Genomic DNA, 25,228 nt, shown 5'->3' on the forward strand with positions numbered 1-25,228 from the left:
TGTCTTACCCAATTAGAAGGTGATACAAGTATCCTTTAATTAAAAATTGATATGAAAAGAAAAAGAAAAATTATAAATATAAATATAAAAAGAAAAAGAAAAAGAAAAAAATGGCCACTGCTAAAAAAATAAAAATAAATAGTCCAATGGTTGATTGCCTCTGGCATATTAGCAAGCCAAGTGGAATAGCATTGATATGAAAATGTAGTTTCTAGCATTAACCACATTTGTATATATATTTGTATGTTAACTGCTATATATTTAATTTACATAAAATGTGGATCTTATTATCTAGTTTCACACAAAAGGCAATACTACTTTTATTATTAATTTTTTTTCAATAACTATTAACGGCGACACGAAATGTGGCCGCTAATAGTATATTATTAGCGGCCACTTTTGGAGGTCACCTCTAATTAGACATTATTAGCGGTGACCGAAAGGGCCGCCGCTAATAGCTTCCCACAAAAACCAATAATACTTTTATTTCTTATTTTTTTTTTCATTAACTATTAGTGGCGACACGAAATGTGGCCGCTAATAGTATCTTATTAGCGGCGACTTTGGCTCGCCACTAATGTAATTATTATTAGCGGCGACCTATGTCGCCGCTAATATCTTCCCACAATAGTCCGCGCATTGTAAAAAATTATTAGCGGCCACTTTTAAATGTGAACTATTAGCAGCCACTTTGAGCTCGCCGCTAATAATATGGCCGCTAATGAGCCAAATTCTTGTAGTGTTTAGATGAGTTTATGAAGAGATTGTAATAAAATTATGGTAAGCCAAGCATTTTTTTCATTGAACTGTCCTGCCCATGCATTGTTCGTGAGGTAAAAGAGTGCATGTACCAATCGAAACTAATTAAGATTTACAAGCTTTTGAAATTTGATCCGAACTCATATAGACGACGTCGTTGTTCGATTTTTTGGTTTATTGACTTTATTCAAGTCTTTGGCACGAGATGACAAAAAGGAATTGAAGTCTTTGGCACGAGGCTCTGAAGTCTTTGGTGTTGAGTGACGATCAATTTAGTTTCTTTGGCAAGAAAGTACTAAAAAAATGTATGTTATTTTGGACACTCCTTTTTGGCTTTTGCAGAAGTAGCTGAGATAAAATTTGATCAGAATTGAATTAGAATTTTTCTATGTTACAGGTAATTTGTACGAAGATTTGGTTGTACAAATTAATAATCAATGAATCAAAGAATAGCTATGCACAAAATCTTTAACTAAAAAAGCTTGCTAGCGAATTCATCTATGGTGGTTCCATCCATACGTGTAGAAACTGACTTTCTGGCAAGTTGTTTGAGTTGTGACAAGCTTCTCCCCAATTTTAAAGCCACATTCATTTCAAACAACTTCCCGTTTTCTCTTTTCTCCAAATCTCTTTCCTCTAGTGTGGCCTCTATTGATTCTTGGAGTAGCTGGAAGAAGCCACCGCAATTTCTGTACATCTCAAACACCATACCAATTTGGCCACCATGCTCGAATGCATTAACCGCGCTACCTAAAGCCCCCGCAGCCACCGCTGCTATTGCAGCCCATGACCCGTTACCAACAAAAGCAGACCCAACGGCTGCAATGCCTGTGAGTAATGGCCCTGCGATGGCTAAAACCTTGTTGATCTTCAACACCAGGTTGCCCAGCCTTTCATAGTCCTCAATGTCCTTTCTTTTCATCACCTCAACGATCTCTCGCATTTCTCCTTCTAGTTCCTCACTCCACCCATTCTTCTCTTGCCGTACATGATTTCCTTCACGTGACTTGTTTTTTTTCTGGAGTGTTTTTGAAGGCCACCAAACAGCAGGCTCATACTTTGCAGGGAATTTGTCAAGCATTGCTCCTAACAAGGGAAGTGGGTAGGCTCTGTCGAGGGCCAAGACCTTTCCCATCACGTCCGTCACATCTTCTTGAGATGGAGTCCCGAGAGACAGCATACTCTGGATTTGGCTCTGGAGCTGCTTGAACAATCTTGTGGCATTACGTTGTTCCTCTGCAAGTTGTGAAGGCTGAATTTTGTTGATCACAAGCAACATCCCCGTGGCTGCAGAATACAAGAGAGTGGACGATAATTTAAGAGCCAAAAGGGGCATTCCGGCGCCAGCAATGGCTGCAGCACCAGCCATGGTGGCGGCAGTGAGAGTAATCATGTTGATGGAGTTGAGAAGAAGGGTATTCCAGTTTTCACGCTGTTTTCCAATGTTTGCGTGCATCTCCACCCTGTCAGACACGGCCTCTAAGATGGCATAGAGTTGGGTAGTTGCAATGGTGTTGGAGTTGGGTGATTTATCATCGATTGGTGCTGTAGTGATGACGTCGATCTTTTCAACCGGGGCTATCTTTATGAACGCGTCCCTTATATTCAATTCCTGGACCTGCAACTTTCTTGTTGGTATTTTTGGAACAGAGAAATAAGGGATCAGTTTTGGAAGTTTTGGGACATGAATAGCAGAATTGATTTTCACGGAAGAAGAAGAAGAAGAAGAAGATAATCGGAGAGTTGAAGCCATTTGATTGAGGTTTTCTTTTAGCTTTTCTGGTGTCCGTATGTGTTGTAGGGAAAGTGGGATTGAAGGTTGAGAATGGAAGATAGGGAGGGTGTGGTTGAGGCTTATTTATAGTATTCGATTGAACAACAACTGAAATGAAGGGCGGGGTCAGATACGGATCGGAAAATATTGACCAGTTGAGTGGGTTGACTCAGCCCCTTGGCTGACTAATTCGGTATTCATAATTTTCAAGTTCAAAAATTCCTCCCTCGTATTGGGTCTCTCACGGGACGAAGTAAAAGATTGGCCGGGTTTGACTTGTCCATCCCAAACGGGCCAAACCCATTCAATAAACCATTTCCTAAGTAATTCAAACGGCTAATAAATCCAATTAATATCTTGGAGACAACAAAGCGAAAACAGAATATGCAACCACATGCTCACACTGGTTGATTATACCAAAGAATCGGTCTCGATATTATTGGGAAAATTAATGTTAATATTTATATAAATAAGACTATTCGAGCATTTATAGTAAACTCTTTAACTAAAATGTGATTAAAAAATTCATATTTTTTTAGTTTAACCAGTAACTTTATAAATGCACTACATAATAAACTTTTTAAATCTCATTTTATTTTATTTAAATATAAGTTTTATTTTAACTTTAATTTTTTTTTCAAAATTACGCCACCAACCAAGAAAAAAAATGACAAAATGTAAATTAATGACAGAGATGAAGATTATTTTTCTAAATATAGAGTACAAATCAGAAAAATATTATAATAGAGAATGAAAAGCGAATTTGATAAATAATTGTTTGGGGGTGAATTTTAGCCAAAATTTGGCTATTTCTTTTGAAGAGCTAAATGGGATGCTCTAAACCCGTGAAAGCCCTCCTTACGGCATAGATAAATTTTTTTTTTTATAAATTGGTTTATAAAGAATTTCGTATAATTCACGTATAAAAGTAACATGTATTTTTTTAACTTGTGAAAAATTTATTTTTTTTATTAATATTATTAAAAAAACACATGAAAAATATACATTATTAAAACGACATATATTTTACACACAGGAAGTACACGTGTAAATCTGATAAGCGAGAGTTATAAAATTTTGTTGGAATTTTCTGTCCCCACGGCACCAGAAGCCCTCACCAAGCCACGGGGGGTCATCAACCGCTGCATTTCGCCGGGATCGACAGTGGGTTTCGTGGGTCTGAAGAAGGTAATGTCGATTTTGTTCCACCGTGATGTCGATTTTGTGTCAATATTGTATCGATTTTGTGGGTCTCTTCTGGGGTGAAAAAGCACGGTTTCCGCCATTGATGGAGAAGAGTGGGTATGAGGCTGAGCTGGGTAAAGGTGGGAACTTGTTCTCTCCCAGAGGTAGTAATGGTGTGGGGAAGGGTTCTCTCTCTCTCTCTCTCTCTGAGAAAATCATAGATGAAAAAAGTTGCTGTGGTAGCTGAAAATTTCATTTTTCATTCTTGTCTTGTCGACTTTTCTTGTTGGAAAATTTATGGATTTTACTTGCTGATTTTCTTGATGTGCTCTGAATATTTGTTCATGTTTGATTTGTTTATAATTTGGTATTTATCATATTTATTTCTTCTTCCAGTTTTATTCTTGATGTGCTCTGAAAATGGGTAGAAATCTTTGTTTTCTTATGTTCTGATGCAGAGGGCAAGTTGGGATCTGGATGATCAGCTGCTTTACAATTGGTAATCTCTCTTTGCGAAGGTTCATGTGCTCCTACAATTGGTAAACTAGCCAGTTGTGTTTAATTGATACTTTCTAATGAATTCAGATGTGTGACAATGAGGTGAACTAAAGCTCAACCTTGAAAGGGCACAGAAAGAGGAGCATCAGGCAAAACAAGACTCAGAACTTGCCAAGCACAGGGTGGAAGAGATTGAGCTAGTGTTGCAGCCAAGACACAGCTTAAGGTGGGCCAGGTGGCTAAAGCCCGGCATATAGCTGCAGTGCAACTTATGTGGAATTCCTGCTAAGGTGCTGTGTTAGTTTCTCTGGTATTGTTGGCTGTCTGTCTGGTCTTGGTTTTTGAGCTGTGGTGAATCTCTGGGGTTGTTTCTTGTAACAGTTTGTTTAGCAGCAATATTTCAGGATTTATAATTCTCAAATGTTGGCACATTTATGGTCGAATGACACATTTATGGCCGAATGAGTTTTGCCACTTGTGGATGGGTATGCTGGTTGCCCGTCATAGAACCAATGATGGAGTTTAGAGCATTGATCTCAGAAGCTCTTGGTAGCCAGCGCTGTTCCTCTTCATGACAGTTAAAAGTAACCAACTAAAACCAATAATTTATATTTTTTTAAAGTATAGAAATATTTACAGAGTTGGATGTTTGCTGTGTTTAAAAAGTGGTTAGCCAATATAGAAAAAATGGATTTTTTAGCTAAAATTTAGCTGAAGTTTGAAGAGTTTGTTAGGAATGTTGCATTGAAGACGGGGCTCGATAATTTGCTGCGAATATATATAGCTGTATAAGTTATAACTAAGAAAGAAAGGAAAGTTTTTGTCTTCGCACGTATAAGTGTGTAGTCTCTTTAGAATTGTCTTTGTAAAAGAAGGTTGTGTTTGCTGTTATTTGTCTATGCCTCTGGATTCGCCTCAGTGCAATTGAACGATAGGAAAAGCCATTATGTTTACTAATGATCTCATTTTGGTCTTTTCGGGATATTGGGGTTTTCCATATTGAGAGCGAAATCTCAATCCTTGGACAGTATTGAGATTTAAGGTTGAACTTTATAAGATTTAGCTTTACTTGATGCGCTCTGTAACTTTAAAAAAAAAAAAAAAACCTTTACTTGATACGGTCCGTATAATATTCTGGACAATGGACATCTTCTTTCGATCAATGTAATGATTTAATGCAGGTCCTCTAGAAAGCAGAGTTTGAAGAAAGAAACCTAGACAAATCCTTGAGAAATTACCTACTCACCATCCTTCAAAATTTCATCACTTCTTACTTGATTTTGATCTTTGTTTTTTTAAAGAAAAATCTTTTTGCTGTTATTGTTATTTAAGCCAATAGAAATTTTATCTTTTGCTTAACATATGTGTAAATTTGGGATAGTGGGTTTTGACGGAACAATGGAAGCAAAAAAGAGGCTGGATACCCTCACCTTCAAAGTTGGGTCTCTGCCCACCATAATGTACATTCCTGACTTCATAACCGAGACGGAACAAACCGTGCTCCTAAATAATGTAACAATCCCATCTCTATGTTACAATTTCCTTGTTCTATTTTCTCAACGTTTAGTTTCCTTCGATTAATTTATTATTGTATCTTGCTTCACCTATGCTTTCATAGGTTCATGGAGCCCCTGTATCAAAGTGGAAATGTTTGAAGAACAGGAGGCTGCAGAATTGGGGTACGTTGGTATTTATTCATTAAATCTTTCTTTTCATTTGATTTCATATTGATTAAAGTTTGTTTTTCTGGTCTCCGGCCACTGCAGGAGGTGTTGTCCATGAAAAGGGTCTTCTACCACAAGATTGTAAGTGGAAAGTTAATTATAATTTATTGCATTTTCTGAACCTGTGTGTGTTACGTAATTATATTTTCTATCCGGTATTTAAATGCTGCAAGAAAATTGAAGCTCCATGGTACACATTACATATGCTTTCAGATGTGTTCAACTTGTAGCACTGGATGGTCTTATTTCTTACAGCGAACAACCTTATTACTACTTGGGGGTGTTTGGACATCCCATATATTAGGCTTTGAGATTTGTTCATTTTGTTTAAATGGCAGCACTTCGAATGTCTTTGTTTTATTCTCAAGAACTCTTTGACGCAAATGCATGTTATTTATACTTGCCTTTTCAACATTCTATGGGTGTCTAACAGCCCTAAATGTTCCCTTCGACCCATTGCAGTTAGAGTAACTGTAAAATACCTTGTTCTGGTTTGAAAGTGTATGATGTTTCTCAGCCCACTTTATTGAAAAGTAGTGTATTATAAAGCAATTGTTTGTGGTTTTGATTGGACAAAGTTTAGTTGACTCTGTCAATACTTTATTGCTTAACAAATTGTCTGAACATAAAGGATTATGTCAGTAATTTAACGCTAAGAAGAGTGGAATCCTGCTATTCTTTTGGAAACTGTTGAAGCAAAAATTGAGAAAATGTTATTGCTAGGAAGGGGCATGATGCACATATAATTCTGCTTAACATTATCTATGCCACTGTTGTAAATTATTGTTAGCCTGATTTATTTGAGTTGAAGCTCATCCACTGCTAATTGTTGCGGGATTATGACCCTCTCTCTAACTCTTTCTTGCAGTGCCTCCTTGGCTAACAAGGATTACAGAAAAGATATGTGAAGAATCAGGGTTATTCCCCTCATCAATTAATCATGTTCTTATCAATGAATACCTTCCTAACCAAGGCATAATGGTTTGCACAGAATCCTCTTTCGTTCATTCACAAGCATTCCTCCATAGTTCATTTTCTTCTTGTTTCAAGTCTTTAACCTCAAATTTGCAATATAATTCCGTTTATTACTACCACTTGATGAGTGTTAAAATGCATTACCATAATACTTGAACGTATTGAATACTCTGCTACAATATTTAGCAGCGCATTTGTTGTGAACCCCACCTTATCTACATAATGGTCTGTCATACAGCCACACCAGGATGGGCCTGCATACTTTCCTGTCGTAGCAATTCTGTCACTAGGGTCACCTGTTGTAATGAACTTTACTCCCCATTCAAGATTGAGACTATGCACAAAAGATGCTGAGGATAACAATTCTGATGGAGGAACTTCTGAAATTGAGAAAGATAAATGGTTACATGATCACCGCCCTTTTTCTGTCCTATTGATGCCTCGTAGTCTACTGATATTCAAGGATAACGCATACTCAGGTCAGTATCTTTGGTTGCCTTTGCCTTTATAGAATTTAGGATTGTCCTAATTACTAAAAAATGGAAAACATTTTCTTATGGTTCCAGATTACTTGCATGGAATAGAAGATAGTGAAGTGCAGCAATATGATGGGGTAAGATTAAGAGATGGATGAATTTTGTCTCAATCAAATGATGTGATGGAAATAGCATTTACTAATTTATGATTCAACTTGGCATATCCATTATGTCATGTGTTCTCACATTCGTCTCTTTCAGGCTGTAAATGAAATTGAAGCTCTCAAACATTCTGTACAAGATCAGCCCCAATTAGAGTTAGAGGAAGGTGTCCAAGATTATAAGGCCATCCGTAGAACTACAAACAGAATTTCATTGACATGTCGATTAGTGTTGAAGGTTCACAAAAAATTGTTCAAGTTTTAGAATTTTCTCTTGAATATGGAGTTTCTGTCATGTAATTCAAGGTGAAAGTGCAACCTGTAAGTTTTTCTTCTGTAAGAGCTTCTTATGATGATCTAATTATTTGGATAGATATGGCAGGCTTTTGAGGAATATTTTTATTTCATTGTTAACAATAATAGTAGAAGGCTTATGAAAGCTATTTGGCCCCCTTGGCCCTTACTATAAGATTTTCAATCTTTCCCTAAACTTTAAAAATTTGCAATATTGATTCTAAATTATCGGTCCCTAGATTTTGTTAAAATCTTATCTGAATAAGCAAAAATAACAAAAATACCCCCTTTATAAAAAAAAATAAAAATAATTGCCAGGCTGTGGGTTTTTGGAGTGTTGTCGGTCATATATTTTTCTTAAAAAAGAAATTAATTAATTTTTTTTTTTTTTTTTTTTTTTTTTTTTTTTTTTTTTTATAAAAAAAAAAAATTATAATCTAAGGGCATAGTTGTATTTTTTCATAAATTTTATAGGGTATAACGAACATGTCTTTATGTTAACATACCATTTAAAGAAAAATTTAAACGGTACGGTAGGGGTAATTGAAAATGAGCTAAAAGATTAAAATGTTATATTGCAAATGTTTAAAATTTAAGAGGGAGATTAAAAATCATGTGATTGTGATAGTTTGAAGGGGTTAAATAAAGTTTCTTAAACTATTTTCTTCATTTACTATCTTGTCCCATCTATAAAGCGTTATAATTTTGGTTGTATTCAATTTTAATCAACTGCTTTGATATATAATCTAATGACAATTCAGATAATTTATTATATTATTCATATAATATAATAGGACCATATAATTATATAATAATATAACATTGTGTCATATGATTATATAATAATTATATCATATGATTCGTATGAAAATAATCATATAATCTAAGTATTATCGTTAAATACTTATGAATTATTAGATCCCATAATCTAAGATCTAAGATCACATTAATTGTTAAATCATATGCTCATATGATAATATTTAGATCGTATAATCATATAGTCTACGTATTATCATTAGATACTTAGGACTTAGAATAATCACCAAAATATTAATTATAATCACAAATTAAGTATTATAACTAAAATTTAAATCATATGATTTTATTATTATTATTATTATTATTATTGTGTGTGTATATATATATATGTGTGTGTGTGTGTGTGTTATGATAATAATTTAGATCGTATAATCATATGATCTAAGTATAAGGCTATAAGCTATAAGTTTGAGTTTGCATAATCTCATTATTATAAGTATGAATTTACATAATTACAAATTAAGTTATGAATATTAAACAATTAAACTATAAGTATACTTACATAATCAAATTGTAATGGTTGTGCGACAACCTTAGAATAGGAGGTGGTTGCATGGTCACTCTTGACCTGCTGTGGTGGTTGCACAACTGCCCTTATCAAGGTGACTTCGCGACCACAACTAGCTTGTTGTAATAACGTTACAGCTACTCTATGCAGTTTCTTCGTAAGAGTGACCATATGACTTTTTTCTAAAATATATATATATATATATATATATATAGATTTTAAATAATAAATTAGCCCCTACACCTGCAAAAGTTAAGTGCCTGTTTTGTCAAAATATTCATATAAGAATATGTGGAATTTTTTCTAAAAAATAATTGTCTTTTTATCAATTAAAACAGAAAACATTTGGAGGATTGAGTCTAACATATCTCTTTCTAGTTTCTTTTATTGCGCATTACCAAGCTTTTGACTTGAAGATATTGACGTGTTAGGAGACCAAGTTTTGTAACGACGGAAGATATTTAGTTGTATTAGCTTCCTTTACTAACGGCTTATACAAGTTTGAAGTTTTACTACGTCGCATGAGAGTTGAGACCCAAGACAAGCGATCCAGTAAAATTTTGAATAGCGAATGCCGAATGGGTCAGCCAATAGGCCCAGTCAATATTTTCCGTATCTGACCGCCTACTATAAATAAGCCTCAACCACACCCTCCTTATCCTCATTCCTCCATTCTCAAGTTTCCCACTTTCCCTACAACACATACCCACACCAGAAAAGCTAAAAGAAAACCACAATCAAATGGCTTCAACTCTGCGATTATCTTCTTCTTCTTCCATGAAAATCAATGCTGCTATTCATGTCCCAAAACTTCCAAAAGTGATCCCTTATTTCTCTGTTCCAAAAATACCAACAAGAAAGCTGCAGGTCCAGGAATTGAATATAAGGGACGCGTTCATAAAGATAGCCCCGGTTGAAAAGATCGACGTCATCACTACAGCACCAATCGATGATAAATCACGCAACCCCAACACCATTGCAACTACCCAACTCTATGCCATCTTAGAGGCCGTGTCTGACAGGGTGGAGATGCACGCAAACATGGGAAAACAGCGTGAAAACTGGAATACCCTTCTTCTCAACTCCATCAACATGATTACTCTCACTGCTGCCACCATGGCTGGTGCGGCAGCCATTGCTGGCACCGGAATGCCCCTCTTGGCTCTTAAATTATCGTCCACTCTCTTGTATTCTGCAGCCACGGGGATGTTGCTTGTGATGAACAAAATTCAGCCTTCACAACTTGCAGAGGAACAACGTAATGCTACGAGATTGTTCAAGCAGATCCAAAGCCAAATCCAGACTATGCTGGCTCTCGGGACTCCAACTCAAGAAGATGCGAAGGACGTGATGGAAAAGGTCTTGGCCCTCGACAGAGCCTACCCACTTCCCTTGTTAGGAGCAATGCTTGACAAGTTCCCTGCAAAGTACGAGCCTGCTGTTTGGTGGCCTTCAAAAAAACTCCAGAAGAAAAACAAGTCACGTGAAGGAAATCATGTACAACAAGAGAAGAATGGGTGGAGTGAGGAACTCGAAGGAGAAATGCGAGAGATCGTTGAGGTGGTGAAAGGAAAGGACATTGAGGACTATGAAAGGCTGGGCAACCTGATGTTGAAGATCAACAAGGTTTTAGCCATCGCAGGACCATTACTCACAGGCATTGCAGCCGTTGGGTCTGCTTTTGTTGGTAACGGGTCATGGGCCGCAATAGTAGCGGTGGCTGCGGGAGCTTTAGGTAACGCGGTTAATGCATTCGAACATGGCGTCCAAATTGGTATGGTGTTTGAGATGTACAGAAACTGCGGTGGTTTCTTCCGGCTACTCCAAGAATCAATAGAAGCCACACTTGAGGAAAGAGATATGGAGAAAAGAGAAAACGGGGAGTTGTTTGAAATGAAGGTGGCTTTGAAACTGGGGAGAAGTTTGTCACAGCTCAAACAACTTGCCAGAAAGTCAGCATCTTCCCGTATGGATGGAACTACCATAGATGAATTCGGTAGCAAGCTTTTTTAGTTTAAGAAAGAATCCGTGTATAGCTATTCTTTGATTCTTTGTACAAAATCATTAACATTGACAAATGCTAGTTCTGATCAAATTTGATCACATGCACCTACCTCTGCAAAAGCCAAAAAGAGTGTCCAAAAGAATATATATATATTTTTTAGATTCTTGCATATTATAATAACTTGAATTTCCTATTGCAATTTGTTGAACGTGTCACAGCTCAATCAGAGAACTTGGTAGAAAGTCAGCTTCTTCCCTCGAACTGCCATAAATAAATTCACTCTCAAGCTTTTATAGTTTAAGAATCCGTGCATACTTATTCTTTAATTTGTCTATTACCCGTAAAAGAGAATATTAAAAGAGTAATGCCACCAACTCTTACAACAATATCACAACCTAACTATTTTAAGTGATTTTTTTTTTTTAGTCATTTAATACACACACACACACACACACACACATATATATATATATATATATATATATATATATATAAATGTTAAACTACCATCACATTGTCAATATTCCTCCAAATTATCAATTCTGTCAATGTTTTTCCATACTATCAAATTTTGTCAATGTCCCCCAATTATAACAAAAATAATCTTCATAAAATTATAAATAAAAAGACAAAAATTCTAAAAAAACATAAATTAAATTAAAATTTTCAAAACTTTTTTTTTTTTTTTTTTTTTTCTATTACGTCAACTTTTAAGGTACTTATAGTAAACAACACTTCATATCAATGTAATATTTATATTTAATGCCAATAAATTCTCCATGTTATATATCTAAGTAATGTAAAAAACCACACTTTTATTTAGGAATGTACAAACGGTTACAGTTAGCACTTAATAACCGCAATTGCAACTATCTTTGGCGGTTATCAAATTTTTGTAACTGCAATTACTCCGTCTTAGGCAGTTAGCAGTTTTAAAATAACTGTAGCTAATGGTTATTTGTAGCTCAAATCGCACTACATGACCTAGTTTGACTTGCCAAAAAAAAGTTTGTTTGTTTGGCTTAGAGAGAGAGGATGTATAAGCTATCATATATTAAAGATGGGCATACCTGAGATATTATGCGACGCTGATAAGTTCAGATGAATCAAATCTCTCTAATATAGATGCAACACCATTACCATTATTATTATTTTTTTAAATTTTTTTTTAGTGTAAAACCAAATAACTTTATTAATCATGGCCGAAAATCTTGCTCAGCAAGTACAGTATTACGAATTGGAATCAGGCAGACCCCCCTACAGACAACATTTAAAGACTATTGTAAAGCCATTCTAGCAAGCACATGAGCAGCGTGATTTACTGTCCTCTTTATATGACAAACAACATTAGACCAAAATCCCTGTAGATGTAAACAAATATCCTCAATAATTTGACCACAATTCCTCCAGCAAGGAGTACCCTCACGACACACATCATTAACAACAATCAAATAATTCCCCTAAAAAATAACTTTCATTTATAACGGTGCTACCACGTCATTCCCAATCAGAAAGCAACCCACGTAACTTTTAATTAAAAAATATGAATATATATATATATATATATATATATATATATATATATAAATAAAAAATGAATAAAAGAACTAAAGAAAGGGAAAAAAAAGAGTCATTGTTAAAAAAAAAAAAAAATCAAGAATTGATTGACAGTGTCACATTAATAGGGTAGAATAGTAGTAAGATAAAAGTAGGAGTATACGAGGGAACAGTTATTAACCGCCTAATAATTATATAACCGCTTTAGTAGGCAGTTGGAAAAAAAACCATTAATCGCCAAGGGCGGTGCGGTTAACGGTTTTAGGGATACGCGAAGGCAATAAAATAACTGCTAACCCCCTACCCTTACACATAATAATAATAATAATAATAATAATAATAATAATAATAATAATGATATACAAAACAACGTCGACGTTTGATATAGGGTATTCCTAGTCAAAATCACAACTCTATTAATCTCTCTTTGAGAGAGGGGGTTATTGACGTACGTAGTGATAGCTATCTTATAATTCAAGTGACTTAGACATCTATTATTTTCCCTCGGATATATAAGGGTTCTAATTATCCTTTTGTCTTATCTACATGGAAAATAAAAGTGGGAGAGACAAACCAAGTTTATTACCAATTAATTAATGAGAAATGATCCGTACACTCATTTCTCACAACAGCCCCACAACAAGCTGACGTGGCTGGTAATATTTTATTACTTTTTTACAAAAAGAAAAGAAAACAAAACAAAAAAATAATAAAATATTACCAACCACGTCAGCTTGTTGTGGAGCTGTTGTGAGAAATGAGTGTAGGGATCATTTAATTCCGGGAGCGTTACACTAAGAGTGCAAATTCTTGGGGGAAAAATATTTCAAAGGTCACAAAGGTATGACTTTTTATCAAATCACTTTATAAGGTTTATATGTGAGACTTACATGCATGAATCCAACACCCAATATGTCTTGATATACATAAGATGATGTGCAAATAACATATCTCCTTTTATAAACCCTTCACCTCTCTCTCTCATCGCCTTTTTGTTTCAACATCTGCAACTCGATTAATCTGTTTCTCAGAGCAAGTGCATGCATGACGGCGAAGAAGATCAAAAAGGACATTGCAAAGGAGACAACCAAGGAGGACTGGAAGGTCTGCGTTTGACAGAGGCTTTTAATTAAATTTACTCTTTATAATTTTTGGATCTTTAAAACGAGATTTTATATATACTTTTTGGTTTTCTTCTTATTTCTCTCGGTGATATTTCTGTTTCTGTTTTATTCTTTTTTCTTTGGTTAATTAATTTTCAGCTATATATCTCGATCTTGATATGCTTCTTTTCTTATCAAGAAATGTTTTGCTTGAAGAAATTGTTTTGGTAGTTTTAATTTTTTGTTTTTATTTATGTTCATAATTTAGTGGCATTTTAATAAAAAAAAAAAAAACAAAGCCTAAGAAAAATTCATAAATTTTTTTGGTGTTTCCAAAAATGTCAACAAATTTCAAATTTTTATTGGCATTTTTTAAATGCCCACAAAATCCAATTTCCCACGTGGGGTAACCCGACCCCCTTATGATATGCCATCATTTAAAAACATTTAAATGCTTATTTACGGCATTTAAAAACGCTAATGGTGCTGTCATGTCCTACCCAATTAGAAGGTGATACAAATATCCTTTAATTAAAAATTGATATGAAAAGAAAAGGAAAAATTAAAAATATAAATATAAAAAGAAAAAAAATGGCCATTGCCAAAATAAATAAATAAATAGTACGTCCATTAATGGTTGATTGCCTCTGGCATATTAGCAAGCCAAGTGGAATAGTACTACTGAAATGATGAAATTATAGTTTCTAGCATTAACCACATTTGTATATATATTTGTATGTTAACTGCTATATATTTAATTTACATAAAATGTGGACTTTTAGATGAGTTTATGAAGAGATTGTATAAAATTATGGTAAGCCAAGCATTTTTTTCATTGGACTATCCTGCCCATGCATTGTTAGTGAGGTAAAAGAGTGCATGTACCAATCGAAACTAATTAAGATTTACAAGCTTTTGAAATTTGATCCGAACTCATATAGACGACGTCGTTGTTCGATTTTTTGGTTTATTGACTTTATTCAAGTCTTTGGCACGAGATGACAAAAAGGAATTGACGTCTTTGGCACGAGGCTCTGAAGTCTTTGGTGTTGAGTGACGATCAGTTTAGTTTCTTTGGCAAGAAAGTACTAAAAAAATGTATGTTCTTTTGGACACTCCTTTTTGGCTTTCGCAGAAGTAGCTGAGATAAAATTTTATCAGAATTAGAATTTTTCTATGTATGTTACAGGTAATTTGTATAAACAATTGGTTTGTACAAATATCAAACAATCAAAGAATATCTATGATCGAGGATTCTTAAACTAAAACAACTTGCTAGCGAATTCATCTACGGCGCTTCCATCCATATGTGTAGAGGCTGACTTTTTGGCAAGTTGTTTGAGCTGTGACAAGCTTCTCCCCAGTTTCAAAGCCACGTTCATTTCAAACAACTTCCCGTTTTCTCTTTTTTCCATATCTTTTTCCTCAACCGTGACTTCTATTGATTCTTGGAGTAGCCGGAAGAAGCCACCGCAGTTTCTGTACATCTCAAACACCATACCAATTTGGCCACCATGCTCGAATGCATTAACTGCGCTACCTAAAGCCCCCGCAGCCACCGCTACTATTGCAGCCCATGACCCGTTACCAACAAAAGCAGACCCAACGGCTGCAATGCCTGTGAGTAATGGCCCTGCGATGGCTAAAACCTTGTTGATCTTCAACACCAGGTTTCCCAGCCTTTCATAGTCCTCAATGTCCTTTCTTTTCACCACCTCAACGATCTCTCGCATTTCTCCTTCTAGTTCCTCACTCCACCCATTCTTCTCTTGCTGTACATGATTTCCTTCACGTGACTTGTTTTTTTTCTGGAGTTTTTTTGAAGGCCACCAAACAGCAGGCTCATACTTTGCAGGGAATTTGTCAAGCATTGCTCCTAACAAGGGAAGTGGGTAGGCTCTGTCGAGGGCCAAGACCTTTTCCATCACGTCCTTCACATCTTCTTGAGATGAAGTCCCGAGAGACAGCATACTCTGGATTTGGCTCTGGAGCTGCTTGAACAATCTCGTGGCATTACGTTGTTCCTCTGCAAGTTGTGAAGGCTGAATTTTGTTGATCATAAGCAACATCCCCGTGGCAGCAGAATACAAGAGAGTGGACGATAATTTAAGGGCTAAAAGGGGCATTCTGGCGCCAGCAATGGCTGCAGCACCAGCCATGGTGGCAGCAGTGAGAGTAATCATGTTGATGGAGTTGAGAAGAAGGGTATTCCAGTTTTCACGCTGTTTTCCAATGTTTGCGTGCATCTCCACCCTGTCAGACACGGCCTCTAAGATGGCATAGAGTTGGGTAGTTGCAATGGCGTTGGAGTTGGGTGATTTATCATCGATTGGTGCTGTAGTGATGACGTCGATCTTTTCAACCGGGGCTATCTTTATGAACGCGTCCCTTATATTCAATTCCTGGACCTGCAGCTTTCTTGTTGGTATTTTTGGAACAGAGAAATAAGGGATCAGTTTTGGAAGTTTTGGGACATGAATAGCAGAATTGATTTTCATTGAAGAAGAAGAAGAAGAAGAAGAAGATAATCGCAGAGTTGAAGCCATTTGATTGATTGAGGTTTTGTTTTAGCTTTTCTGGTGTACGTATGTGTTGTGGGGAAAGTGGGAAGGTTGAGAATGAAGGAATGAGGATAATTAAGGAGGGTGTGGTTGAGGCCTATTTATAGTATTCGATTGAACAAGTACAACTCGCGGGGTCAAATACGGAAAATATTGACCAGCTGATCGAGTGGGTGGACTCAGCCCCTTGGCTGACCCATTCGCTTTTCATAATTTTCAAGTCCAAAATTTCCTCCCTTGTATTTGCCGGGTCTCTCATGGGACGAAGCAAAACTCGTTAAAACTGGTAAAGCTAATAAAACTGAAATTGTGGATCACCCAATTATATGGCTATCTCTAACTCTAACAGGAGGTCAAATATTACATTTTATATTATAATTATTTTTTAATATTTACTTATACTCCCCCGTAAACCCTTTAGACCAGTCTTTTCGTTGTTGAAATGGCAGTTTAATTAATTTTTGAATTTTTGAATTAGTCATAATTATATATATATATATATATATGAGAATGTTTTGGAACTGTCATTTCGTAACTATATTATAGAATAATTACGAGATAAAAATATAATTTCTATAATTATTTTAATATAAGTCCTTATATTACATTTTATATTATAATCATAAAATGTAACAGGAGGTCAAATATTACGTTTTATATTATAATTATTTTTTAATATTTACTTATACTCCCCGTAAACCTTTAGACCAGTCTTTTCGTTTTTTTTTTTTTTTTTGAACACCGAATAATTTCTCATTAAAAAAGAGATGACCAAATATTACAGTCTAGAGACCAAATAGTCTCTATAAGAAGCAGTAGAAATAAAAAGAGGCATTTCCTCAACCCAACAATTAGATAGACATTTTGAGGAAGCCTTTCTAGCTAAAACATAAGCAACTTCATTAGCTTCTCTACAACAATAAACTCAATTACAAGCAGAAAAACAAGAAGTTTTCTATCTAATTGCCTCCATAGAGTGCCCAATTCGGTCAAGAGGAATAGGGGTGTAAACGAGCCGATCCTAAGTGGGTATTGCTTGTTCGGGCTCGGCTCGTTTAACAAACAGTAAAGCTCGAGCTCGAGCTCGAGTTCGACACGAGCTGAAAAATCTTGTGCGAGCTCGGCTCGCGTAACAAAAACTATTGTCCGAGCTCGAGCTCAAGCTCGGCCATTTTGGTCGATCCCGAGCTCGAGTACTCGGCTCGAGCTCGGCTCGTATCATAATTTAAATTATTGACTTTAGCAAAAAAAAAATTAAAAATTAAAAATTAAACCACAAATTTTCAAAATAATGTGCACTTGCACGTATTAGAATTTTGCAATAAAAGCAAACAATAAGGCAATTGCCAATGAGTCTATAATCTGAATTACAATTATCTATGAATCTATAATAAGTAATTAAATATGGTCAAATTGATCATTATGAATTTATGAGTCATAAATCATAATTTATAACTACCTACTAATAGTACTAATATTATATGATCATATGATTTAAGTATTATCATATGATAGCATATTTAATATATTAACATGATTTAACAACTCGTATGATCTTAAATCTTAGATTTTAGATCACGTGATGTAATGATTATTAAGTATTTATTGATAAACTCATAACATATGATAAAGTGATTGCATATTTTATATTTACATGTCATATGGCACAATGTTATATTATTATATGATCATATAGCCATATAATCTTATTATATAACATGAATAATATGATTAAGTATACAAATTGTCATTATATCATATGACTAATAATTAATTATTGATATTATTCACTTTTATTATTTTATATACCTATAACCAATTAATATATACTAACTAATAACTATTGTTATTTATTACTTAATTTATGCTTACATATAGTATATTATTTATTAATATACTATATTATAAAACTAGTTATATATATATATATATATATATATATATATATATATATATATATATATATATATATATATATATATATATATATATATATATATATAAGTCGAGCCTTAATAAACGAGTCGATCCTTATACGAGCGGGTTCACAAGCTTTAGTCGAGTCGAGTCGAGTTTATACGAGTTTGCATCGTTTAATAATCGAGTTTGATTTTCGTGTTCACGAGTAGCTCATTTAATAATCGATTCGAGCACGAGTCGAGTTTATTCGAGCCGATCTCGAGTAAGCTCACGAGTAGCTCAGCTCGTTTACACCCCTAAAGAGGAACATCCGGATTACACATTCCTTCAATTACCTGCAAAGAATCACCTTCACTCACAATTTTAGCAAAACCCATATCAAAGCAAAAATCTAAAGCAAAAAGGGTAGCCATAGATTCTGCCAATAAAGGACCAACCTGAACCTTGCATGTACTACATTTAGCACCCACAACTAAACCATCCTCATTCCTTATAACACAACCCAAACCAACAATACCAGTATTCAAGTTTAATGATGCATCCTAATTAACGTTCAAAAAACCAACATCAGGGGATTTCCATAATTTACCTCTATTTAAACCTTCAACAACTGGAGCCCTTATCAAATGTTCCTTCATATTAAACTTTTTAAAATCTTCAAAAAACTTATTTGCTTCTTTGAACACCGTCATCGGGGAAGAAAACTGCTCCTCAAAAATTAGCTTGTTCCTTCTCAACCAAATACTACGAAAAACAGCTACTGTTAGGCTCAACAAATCATCATTCAATCTATTAAACAAAAAAGAAACAAGTTCTACCATACCAGTGAACATTGAAGGACACTTTTGAAACAAAATAGGGCCACAACCCCACACATCTTGAGCACCAGGGTAGTTCCATAAAGCATGAATGATAGACTCTTCTTCAAAGTTACAACAAGGACAGAGATCATTATCCACCACACCTTTCCTTAGTAAATTCTGTTTAGAAGGTAATAAGTTTTGACAAGCTCTCCAAAGAAATATTTTTGAAGAGTTAGGAGCTTTAATTGACCAAAGTTTTTTTTTCCAAAAATCACTTCTATTAAAACTGGAGGACCATTCCCTTTTTTACTTCTCAACAAATCCAATCCCAAATGATAGACACTTCTAACTGAAAACAAACCATTAGAAGTACCATTCCAAATAATTTTGTCCGGAGGCAAGGAAGGGCACAAAGGGATGTTTTTAATAATCTTTGCTACGGAGGCAGAAAAAGAGCTATCAACTAAAGAACAATTCCATCCCTTAACATAGACATCTATAAGATCTGACACTTTAGCATCACAAAGAAAACCATTTGTCTCCCCATATTTTAATAGAATTCCCATCGCCTATTCTCCAAATAATACGATGGGAAAGAGCTTTTTTGCTGTCATAAAGCTTCTCCAAATAAAAGAGGGTCTTTTGCCTAACTTTGAGGCAAAAAAAAAAAGAGTTAAGATAATATTTGGCCTTAATAATCTGAGAAATCAAAGAGTGGGGATACTGGATCAATCTCCAACACTGTTTTGCCAAGAGAGCTTTATTAAACATAGTAAAAACCCTAAAACCAAGCCCCCCAGCAGATTTCGACTTACCCATCCTAGACCAACTCATTCAATGGATTTTAGAATCATTACTTAAATGCACCCACCAAAAAGATTGCATAAGCTGATTTAATTCTTTACAAAGGCTGACAGGAAGAAGGAAAACACTCATAGAATAAGTGGGAATGGCCTGCACAATAGCCTTTAAAAGAACTTCTTTACCCGCCAAAGTTAATAATGTGGACTTCCAATTATTTAATTTCCGGATAACCCTCTCTTTAATTTCTTTAAAAGCATGATTCTTATTTTTACCCACCAAAGTATGAAGACCCAGATAAGAATCATACCTATTTGCTTCCAAAAGGTCAGATAAATCCAAAATTTCCTTTCTTCTAGAAAGACATGTGCTGCGGCTGAAAAAAACAGCAGTCTAATGTTGATTAATTTTTTGGCTAGATCCTCTTTCATAAGTATCAATAATATTCAGAATTCTTCTCCATTCCACTTGATTTGCCTTGCAAAAAACCAAGCTATCATCAGCAAAAACAAGTGAGTGATCATTGGGCCCTTTTTAGAAGTGGGGACACCAAAAATTAATCATTTCATTTGAGCATTTTGCAAAAGGGAACTAAAAGCTTCAGCACAAATAATAAATAAATAAGGAGAAATTGGATCTCCTTGTCTTAGTCCCTTAGAAGGAAAAAATTTTCCAACGACATTTCTATTAACTACCACAGAATAATTAACAGATGTCACACAAGTCATAACCATTTTAATCCAAGCATTAGCAAAACCCAACTTATACATTACAGCCTCCAAAAACGACCACTCAACCCTATCATAAGCTTTACTCATATCAAGCTTTATGCCCATGTAACCAGTTTTACCCCACAATCTAGTTTGCATAGTCTCATATGCAGCAATAATATTATCAGTAACAAGCCGACTAGAAATAAAAGCACTCTGAGAACCAGAGATAATACAAGGCAAAATCACCTTTAACTTATTAGCAAGAATTTTTAGTAAAATCTTATAAACCACATTACAAAGGCTAATAGGCTGAAATTCAATCACCGAAATAGAATTTTTTGTTTTAGGTATGAGAGCAACAACAGTGGAATTTATAGAGGCATCCAATTTACAAGTTTCAAAGAAATACTTAATTGCATCACATACCTCTTGGTGCAAAATCTCCCAATTTTGAGGAAAGAAACAGGCAGGGAACTCATCCTGTCTAGGAGCTTTAAGGGGATCCATTTGACTGGAGCAACCAAATTTTGGTTAGTCACCATTAAAAGAAGAAAGAAAAAATACGTCCATGAGAATTTTTTGGAACAGTCATTTCGTAACAATATTATAGAATAATTATGAGATAAAAATGTAATTTTAATAATTACTTTAATATAAGTACATAGCAAATGCATGTTAATTTAGAAATTTCCTTCCAAAATTGGATTGATGGAAATCTTTATTCGCTGCATTTCGCCGGGGATCGACAGTGGGTCTCGTGGGCCTGAAGAAGGTAATGTCGAATTTGTTCCACCGCGCGTGATGTTGATTTTGTGTTGATATTTTATCGATTTTATGGGTCTCGTCTGTGTTGAAAAAGCACGGTTTCCACCATTGATGGAGAAGGGTGGATATGAGGCTGAGTTGGGTAAAGGTTGAAACTTGTTCGCTCCCAGAGGTAGTAATGGTGTGGGGAAGGGTACGTTGTCTTTCTCTCTCTCTCTCTTAGAGAAAATCATAGATGAAAAAAGTTACTGTGGTAGCTGAAAATTTCATTTTTCATTCTCGTCTTGTCGAAGCAAAAATGATGAAAATGTTATTGCAAGGAAGGGGCATGATGAAAATATAAGAAAATGTGGAATTTTTTCTAAAAAATAATTGTCTTCTAATCAATTAAAACAGAAAACATTTGGAGGATTGAGTCTAACATATCTCTTTCTAGTTTCTTTTATTGCGTATTACCAAGCTTTTGACTTGAAGATATTAACGTGTTAGGAGACCAAGTTTTGTAGCGACGGAAGATATTTAGTTGTATTAGCTTCCTTTACTAACGGCTTATACAAGTTTGAAGTTTTACTACGTCGCATGAGAGTTGAGACCCAAGACAAGCGATCCAGTAAAATTTTTGAATAGCGAATGCCGAATGGGTCAGCCAATAGGCCCAGTCAATATTTTCCGTATCTGACCGCCTACTATAAATAAGCCTCAACCACACTCTCCTTATCCTCATTCCTCCATTCTCAAGTTTCCCACTTTCCCTACAACACATACCCACACCAGAAAAGCTAAAAGAAAACCACAATCAAATGGCTTCAACTCTGCGATTATCTTCTTCTTCTTCCATGAAAATCAATGCTGCTATTCATGTCCCAAAACTTCCAAAACTGATCCCTTATTTCTCTGTTCCAAAAATACCAACAAGAAAGTTGCAGGTCCAGGAATTGAATATAAGGGACGCGTTCATAAAGATAGCCCCGGTTGAAAAGATCGACGTCATCACTACAGCACCAATCGATGATAAATCACCCAACTCCAACACCATTGCAACTACCCAACTCTATGCCATCTTAGAGGCCGTGTCTGACAGGGTGGAGATGCACGCAAACATGGGAAAACAGCGTGAAAACTGGAATACCCTTCTTCTCAACTCCATCAACATGATTACTCTCACTGCTGCCACCATGGCTGGTGCGGCAGCCATTGCTGGCACCGGAATGCCCCTCTTGGCTCTTAAATTATCGTCCACTCTCTTGTATTCTGCAGCCACGGGGATGTTGCTTGTGATGAACAAAATTCAGCCTTCACAACTTGCAGAGGAACAACGTAATGCTACGAGATTGTTCAAGCAGATCCAAAGCCAAATCCAGAGTATGCTGTCTCTCGGGACTTCAGCTCAAGAAGATGTGAAGGACGTGATGGAAAAGGTCTTGGCCCTCGACAGAGCCTACCCACTTCCCTTGTTAGGAGCAATGCTTGACAAGTTCCCTGCAAAGTACGAGCCCGCTGTTTGGTGGCCTTCAAAAAAACTCCAGAAGAAAAACAAGTCACGTGAAGGAAATAATTTACAGCAAGAGAAGAATGGGTGGAGTGAGGAACTGGAAGGTGAAATGCGAGAGATCGTTGAGGTGGTGAAGAGAAAGGACATTGAGGACTATGAAAGGCTGGGCAACCTGGTGTTGAAGATCAACAAGGTTTTAGCCATCGCAGGACCATTACTCACAGGCATTGCAGCCGTTGGGTCTGCTTTTGTTGGTAACGGGTCATGGGCTGCAATAGTAGCGGCGGCTGCGGGGGCTTTAGGTAGCGCGGTTAATACATTTGAACATGGCAGCCAAATTGGTATGGTGTTTGAGATGTACAGAAACTGCGGTGGCTTCTTTCGGTTACTCCAAGAATCAATAGAAGCCACACTTGAGGAAAGAGATACGGAGAAAAGAGAAAACGGAGAGTTGTTTGAAATGAAGGTGGCTTTGAAACTGGGGAGAAGCTTGTCACAGCTCAAACAACTTGCCAGAAAGTCAGCTTCTTCCCGTATGGATGGAACTACCATAGATGAATTCGGTAGCAAGCTTTTTTAGTTTAAGAAAGAATCCGTATATAGCTATTCTTTTATTCTTTGTACAATATCAATAACATTGACAAATGCTAATTCTGATCAAATTTGATCACAGCTACTTCTGCAAAAGCCAAAAGGAGTATCCAAAAGAATATATACAATTACCTTTTTTTTAGATTCTTGCATATTATAATACCTTGAATTTCCTACTGCAATTTGTTGAACGGTCACAGCTCAATCAGAGAACTTGGTAGAAAGTCAGCTTCTTCCCTCGAATTGTCATAGATGAATAAATGAATTCACTATCAAGCTTTTTTAGTTTAAGAATTCGTGTATACTTATTCTTTAATTTGACTATTTGTACCACAAATGGTAATTTATACAATCCTATAACGAACAAATTAAGTTAAGCTTACCCTTAAAAGAAAATATTAAAAGAGTAATGCTACCAACTCTCACAACCTAACTATTTTAAGTGATTTTTTTATTTTAGTCATATATATATATATATATATATATATATATATATATATATATATATATATATCTTTTTAAACTATCATTGCATTGTCAATACTCCTCCAAATTAGTCACGTGGCAACTCCTCCAAATACTCCTCAAAGAAGACATTAGCCACGTGTTATAATGAACACGTGGCGAGATGTAGTAGAAAATATGAAAAAGTCAGTTGGCCACGTGTAATTAATACACATCTCCAATTAGCCACGTGTATAATATACACGTCTCCGATTAGCCACGTGTATAATAGACACGTGGCTAAAATATTCAAAAAAAATCAATTTATTAAAAAATTTAAAATTTTAGTCATGTAGTTTATTGGCTACGTGGAACATAAACACATGGCTAAAATATTCTCTATTTTTTTTTTTAATTTTTTTCAACAAATAATTTTAAAAAAAAAAAATTAAAATTTAACATTTTAGCAACGTGCTTTGTGAACACGTTGCCATTTGCATGTTTTGGGGGGAGACTCACGAGCCTGTTTGTTTCAAATTTTTAATTTTTTTTGTCATTTCTTTTTAAAACCGGATCTGTCGCCTATCTTCCTAATTTTTTTTTTTCCTTTTTTTTTAGAAATCTCTCCATCTCTCGTCGATCTGTTCTCCTCATTTTCTTCTTTAATTTTTTTTTTTTCCTTTTTTTTAGAAATCTCTCCATCTCTCGTCGATCTGTTCTCCTCATTTTCTTCTTTAATTTTTTTTTTCCTTTTTTTTTAGAAATCTCTCCATCTCTCGTCAATCTGTTCTCCTCATTTTCTTCTTCTTCTTTTTTCAACTCTAGCTAGCAGACAACGTCTCCCCATTTTTTATCAAAAAGATTTCTCACTTTCTTTGTATTTTTTTCTCAGCAGACGACAATTCAGCCCCACTCGGACGCACGACTCACACCCGGAGAAGATTGTTTTCGTCGTCGGTGATGGAGAAGAGGCCGGTGGTGTATGGGTCCTTTTGATGGTGATTTTTGGTCTTTTTGTTAAATTTTTTTGGTCCTTTTTGTTAGTCGCTGGAGTAGTTGGTTTCTTTTTTGTTAGTCGCCGGAGTAGTTGATTTTTGGATCTCGACAACGTCGTCGACGATGACGATTTGGACGAAGATCCGGCGCGGATCTCGCCGGATGCATGGCCCTTTCTCCCGATCTCGCTGGATTGCCAGATCTCGTCGGCCCTTTCTCCAAATCTCGCCGGATCTCCAGATTTGGCCGGCCCTTTCTCCAGATCTCGCCAGATCGCCGGATCTCGCCGGCCCTTTCTCCAGAT

The 25,228-nt window shown here is 35.6% G+C and overlaps 5 protein-coding genes across 8 annotated transcripts; 3 read left to right on the forward strand and 2 right to left on the reverse strand.

Annotated features, from left to right (window-relative positions):
• Window positions 1-1,085: 1,085 nt before the first annotated feature.
• On the reverse strand, window positions 1,086-2,555 carry LOC133869530 (probable F-box protein At4g22030). The gene has a single exon (XM_062306557.1). It carries the CDS (start codon window positions 2,510-2,512, stop codon window positions 1,232-1,234), a length of 1,281 nt encoding a protein of 426 aa, XP_062162541.1. The 5' UTR covers window positions 2,513-2,555; the 3' UTR covers window positions 1,086-1,231.
• Window positions 2,556-3,584: 1,029 nt separating this feature from the next.
• LOC133869813 (alkylated DNA repair protein ALKBH6 homolog) lies at window positions 3,585-8,021 on the forward strand. Of its 4 annotated transcripts, none has more exons than XM_062306886.1 (11): window positions 3,585-3,721; window positions 4,177-4,217; window positions 4,304-4,506; window positions 4,598-4,800; window positions 5,598-5,728; window positions 5,835-5,895; window positions 5,983-6,021; window positions 6,809-6,921; window positions 7,154-7,394; window positions 7,482-7,528; window positions 7,653-8,021. In XM_062306886.1, exons 4-11 carry the CDS (start codon window positions 4,788-4,790, stop codon window positions 7,815-7,817), a joined length of 810 nt encoding a protein of 269 aa, XP_062162870.1. In that variant the 5' UTR covers window positions 3,585-3,721; window positions 4,177-4,217; window positions 4,304-4,506; window positions 4,598-4,787; the 3' UTR covers window positions 7,818-8,021. The 4 variants fall into 4 exon arrangements, with proteins under 4 accessions (XP_062162870.1, XP_062162871.1, XP_062162869.1 ...); XM_062306887.1 differs by having other exon boundaries at window positions 4,621-4,800; XM_062306885.1 differs by having other exon boundaries at window positions 4,304-4,800.
• A 1,834-nt stretch (window positions 8,022-9,855) lies between these two features.
• LOC133869507 (probable F-box protein At4g22030) lies at window positions 9,856-11,276 on the forward strand. Its single transcript, XM_062306530.1, has one exon. The coding sequence runs from the start codon at window positions 9,915-9,917 to the stop codon at window positions 11,184-11,186; it is 1,272 nt and encodes a 423-aa protein (XP_062162514.1). The 5' UTR covers window positions 9,856-9,914; the 3' UTR covers window positions 11,187-11,276.
• Window positions 11,277-14,946: 3,670 nt separating this feature from the next.
• LOC133869568 (probable F-box protein At4g22030) lies at window positions 14,947-16,456 on the reverse strand. Its single transcript, XM_062306605.1, has one exon. It carries the CDS (start codon window positions 16,382-16,384, stop codon window positions 15,101-15,103), a length of 1,284 nt encoding a protein of 427 aa, XP_062162589.1. The 5' UTR covers window positions 16,385-16,456; the 3' UTR covers window positions 14,947-15,100.
• Window positions 16,457-22,165: 5,709 nt separating this feature from the next.
• Window positions 22,166-23,625, forward strand: LOC133869379 (probable F-box protein At4g22030). Its single transcript, XM_062306356.1, has one exon. The coding sequence runs from the start codon at window positions 22,202-22,204 to the stop codon at window positions 23,471-23,473; it is 1,272 nt and encodes a 423-aa protein (XP_062162340.1). The 5' UTR covers window positions 22,166-22,201; the 3' UTR covers window positions 23,474-23,625.
• Window positions 23,626-25,228: the final 1,603 nt, after the last annotated feature.

Source organism: Alnus glutinosa, chromosome 5, assembly GCF_958979055.1.
Source record: "Alnus glutinosa chromosome 5, dhAlnGlut1.1, whole genome shotgun sequence".
NCBI classification, from domain to species: Eukaryota; Viridiplantae; Streptophyta; class Magnoliopsida; order Fagales; family Betulaceae; genus Alnus; species Alnus glutinosa.

Coding starts and splice junctions, on each gene's coding strand:
- LOC133869379 (XM_062306356.1), top strand. CDS start 22,202: ATGGCTTCAACTCTGCGATTATCTTCTTCTTCTTCCATGAAAATCAAT.
- LOC133869507 (XM_062306530.1), top strand. CDS start 9,915: ATGGCTTCAACTCTGCGATTATCTTCTTCTTCTTCCATGAAAATCAAT.
- LOC133869568 (XM_062306605.1), bottom strand. CDS start 16,384: ATGGCTTCAACTCTGCGATTATCTTCTTCTTCTTCTTCTTCTTCTTCA.
- LOC133869530 (XM_062306557.1), bottom strand. CDS start 2,512: ATGGCTTCAACTCTCCGATTATCTTCTTCTTCTTCTTCTTCTTCCGTG.
- LOC133869813 (XM_062306885.1), top strand. Junction 5,729..5,834: donor AAACCGTGCTCCTAAATAAT/GTAACAATCCCA, acceptor ATGCTTTCATAG/GTTCATGGAGCCCCTGTATC. Junction 6,922..7,153: donor TTCCTAACCAAGGCATAATG/GTTTGCACAGAA, acceptor TCTGTCATACAG/CCACACCAGGATGGGCCTGC.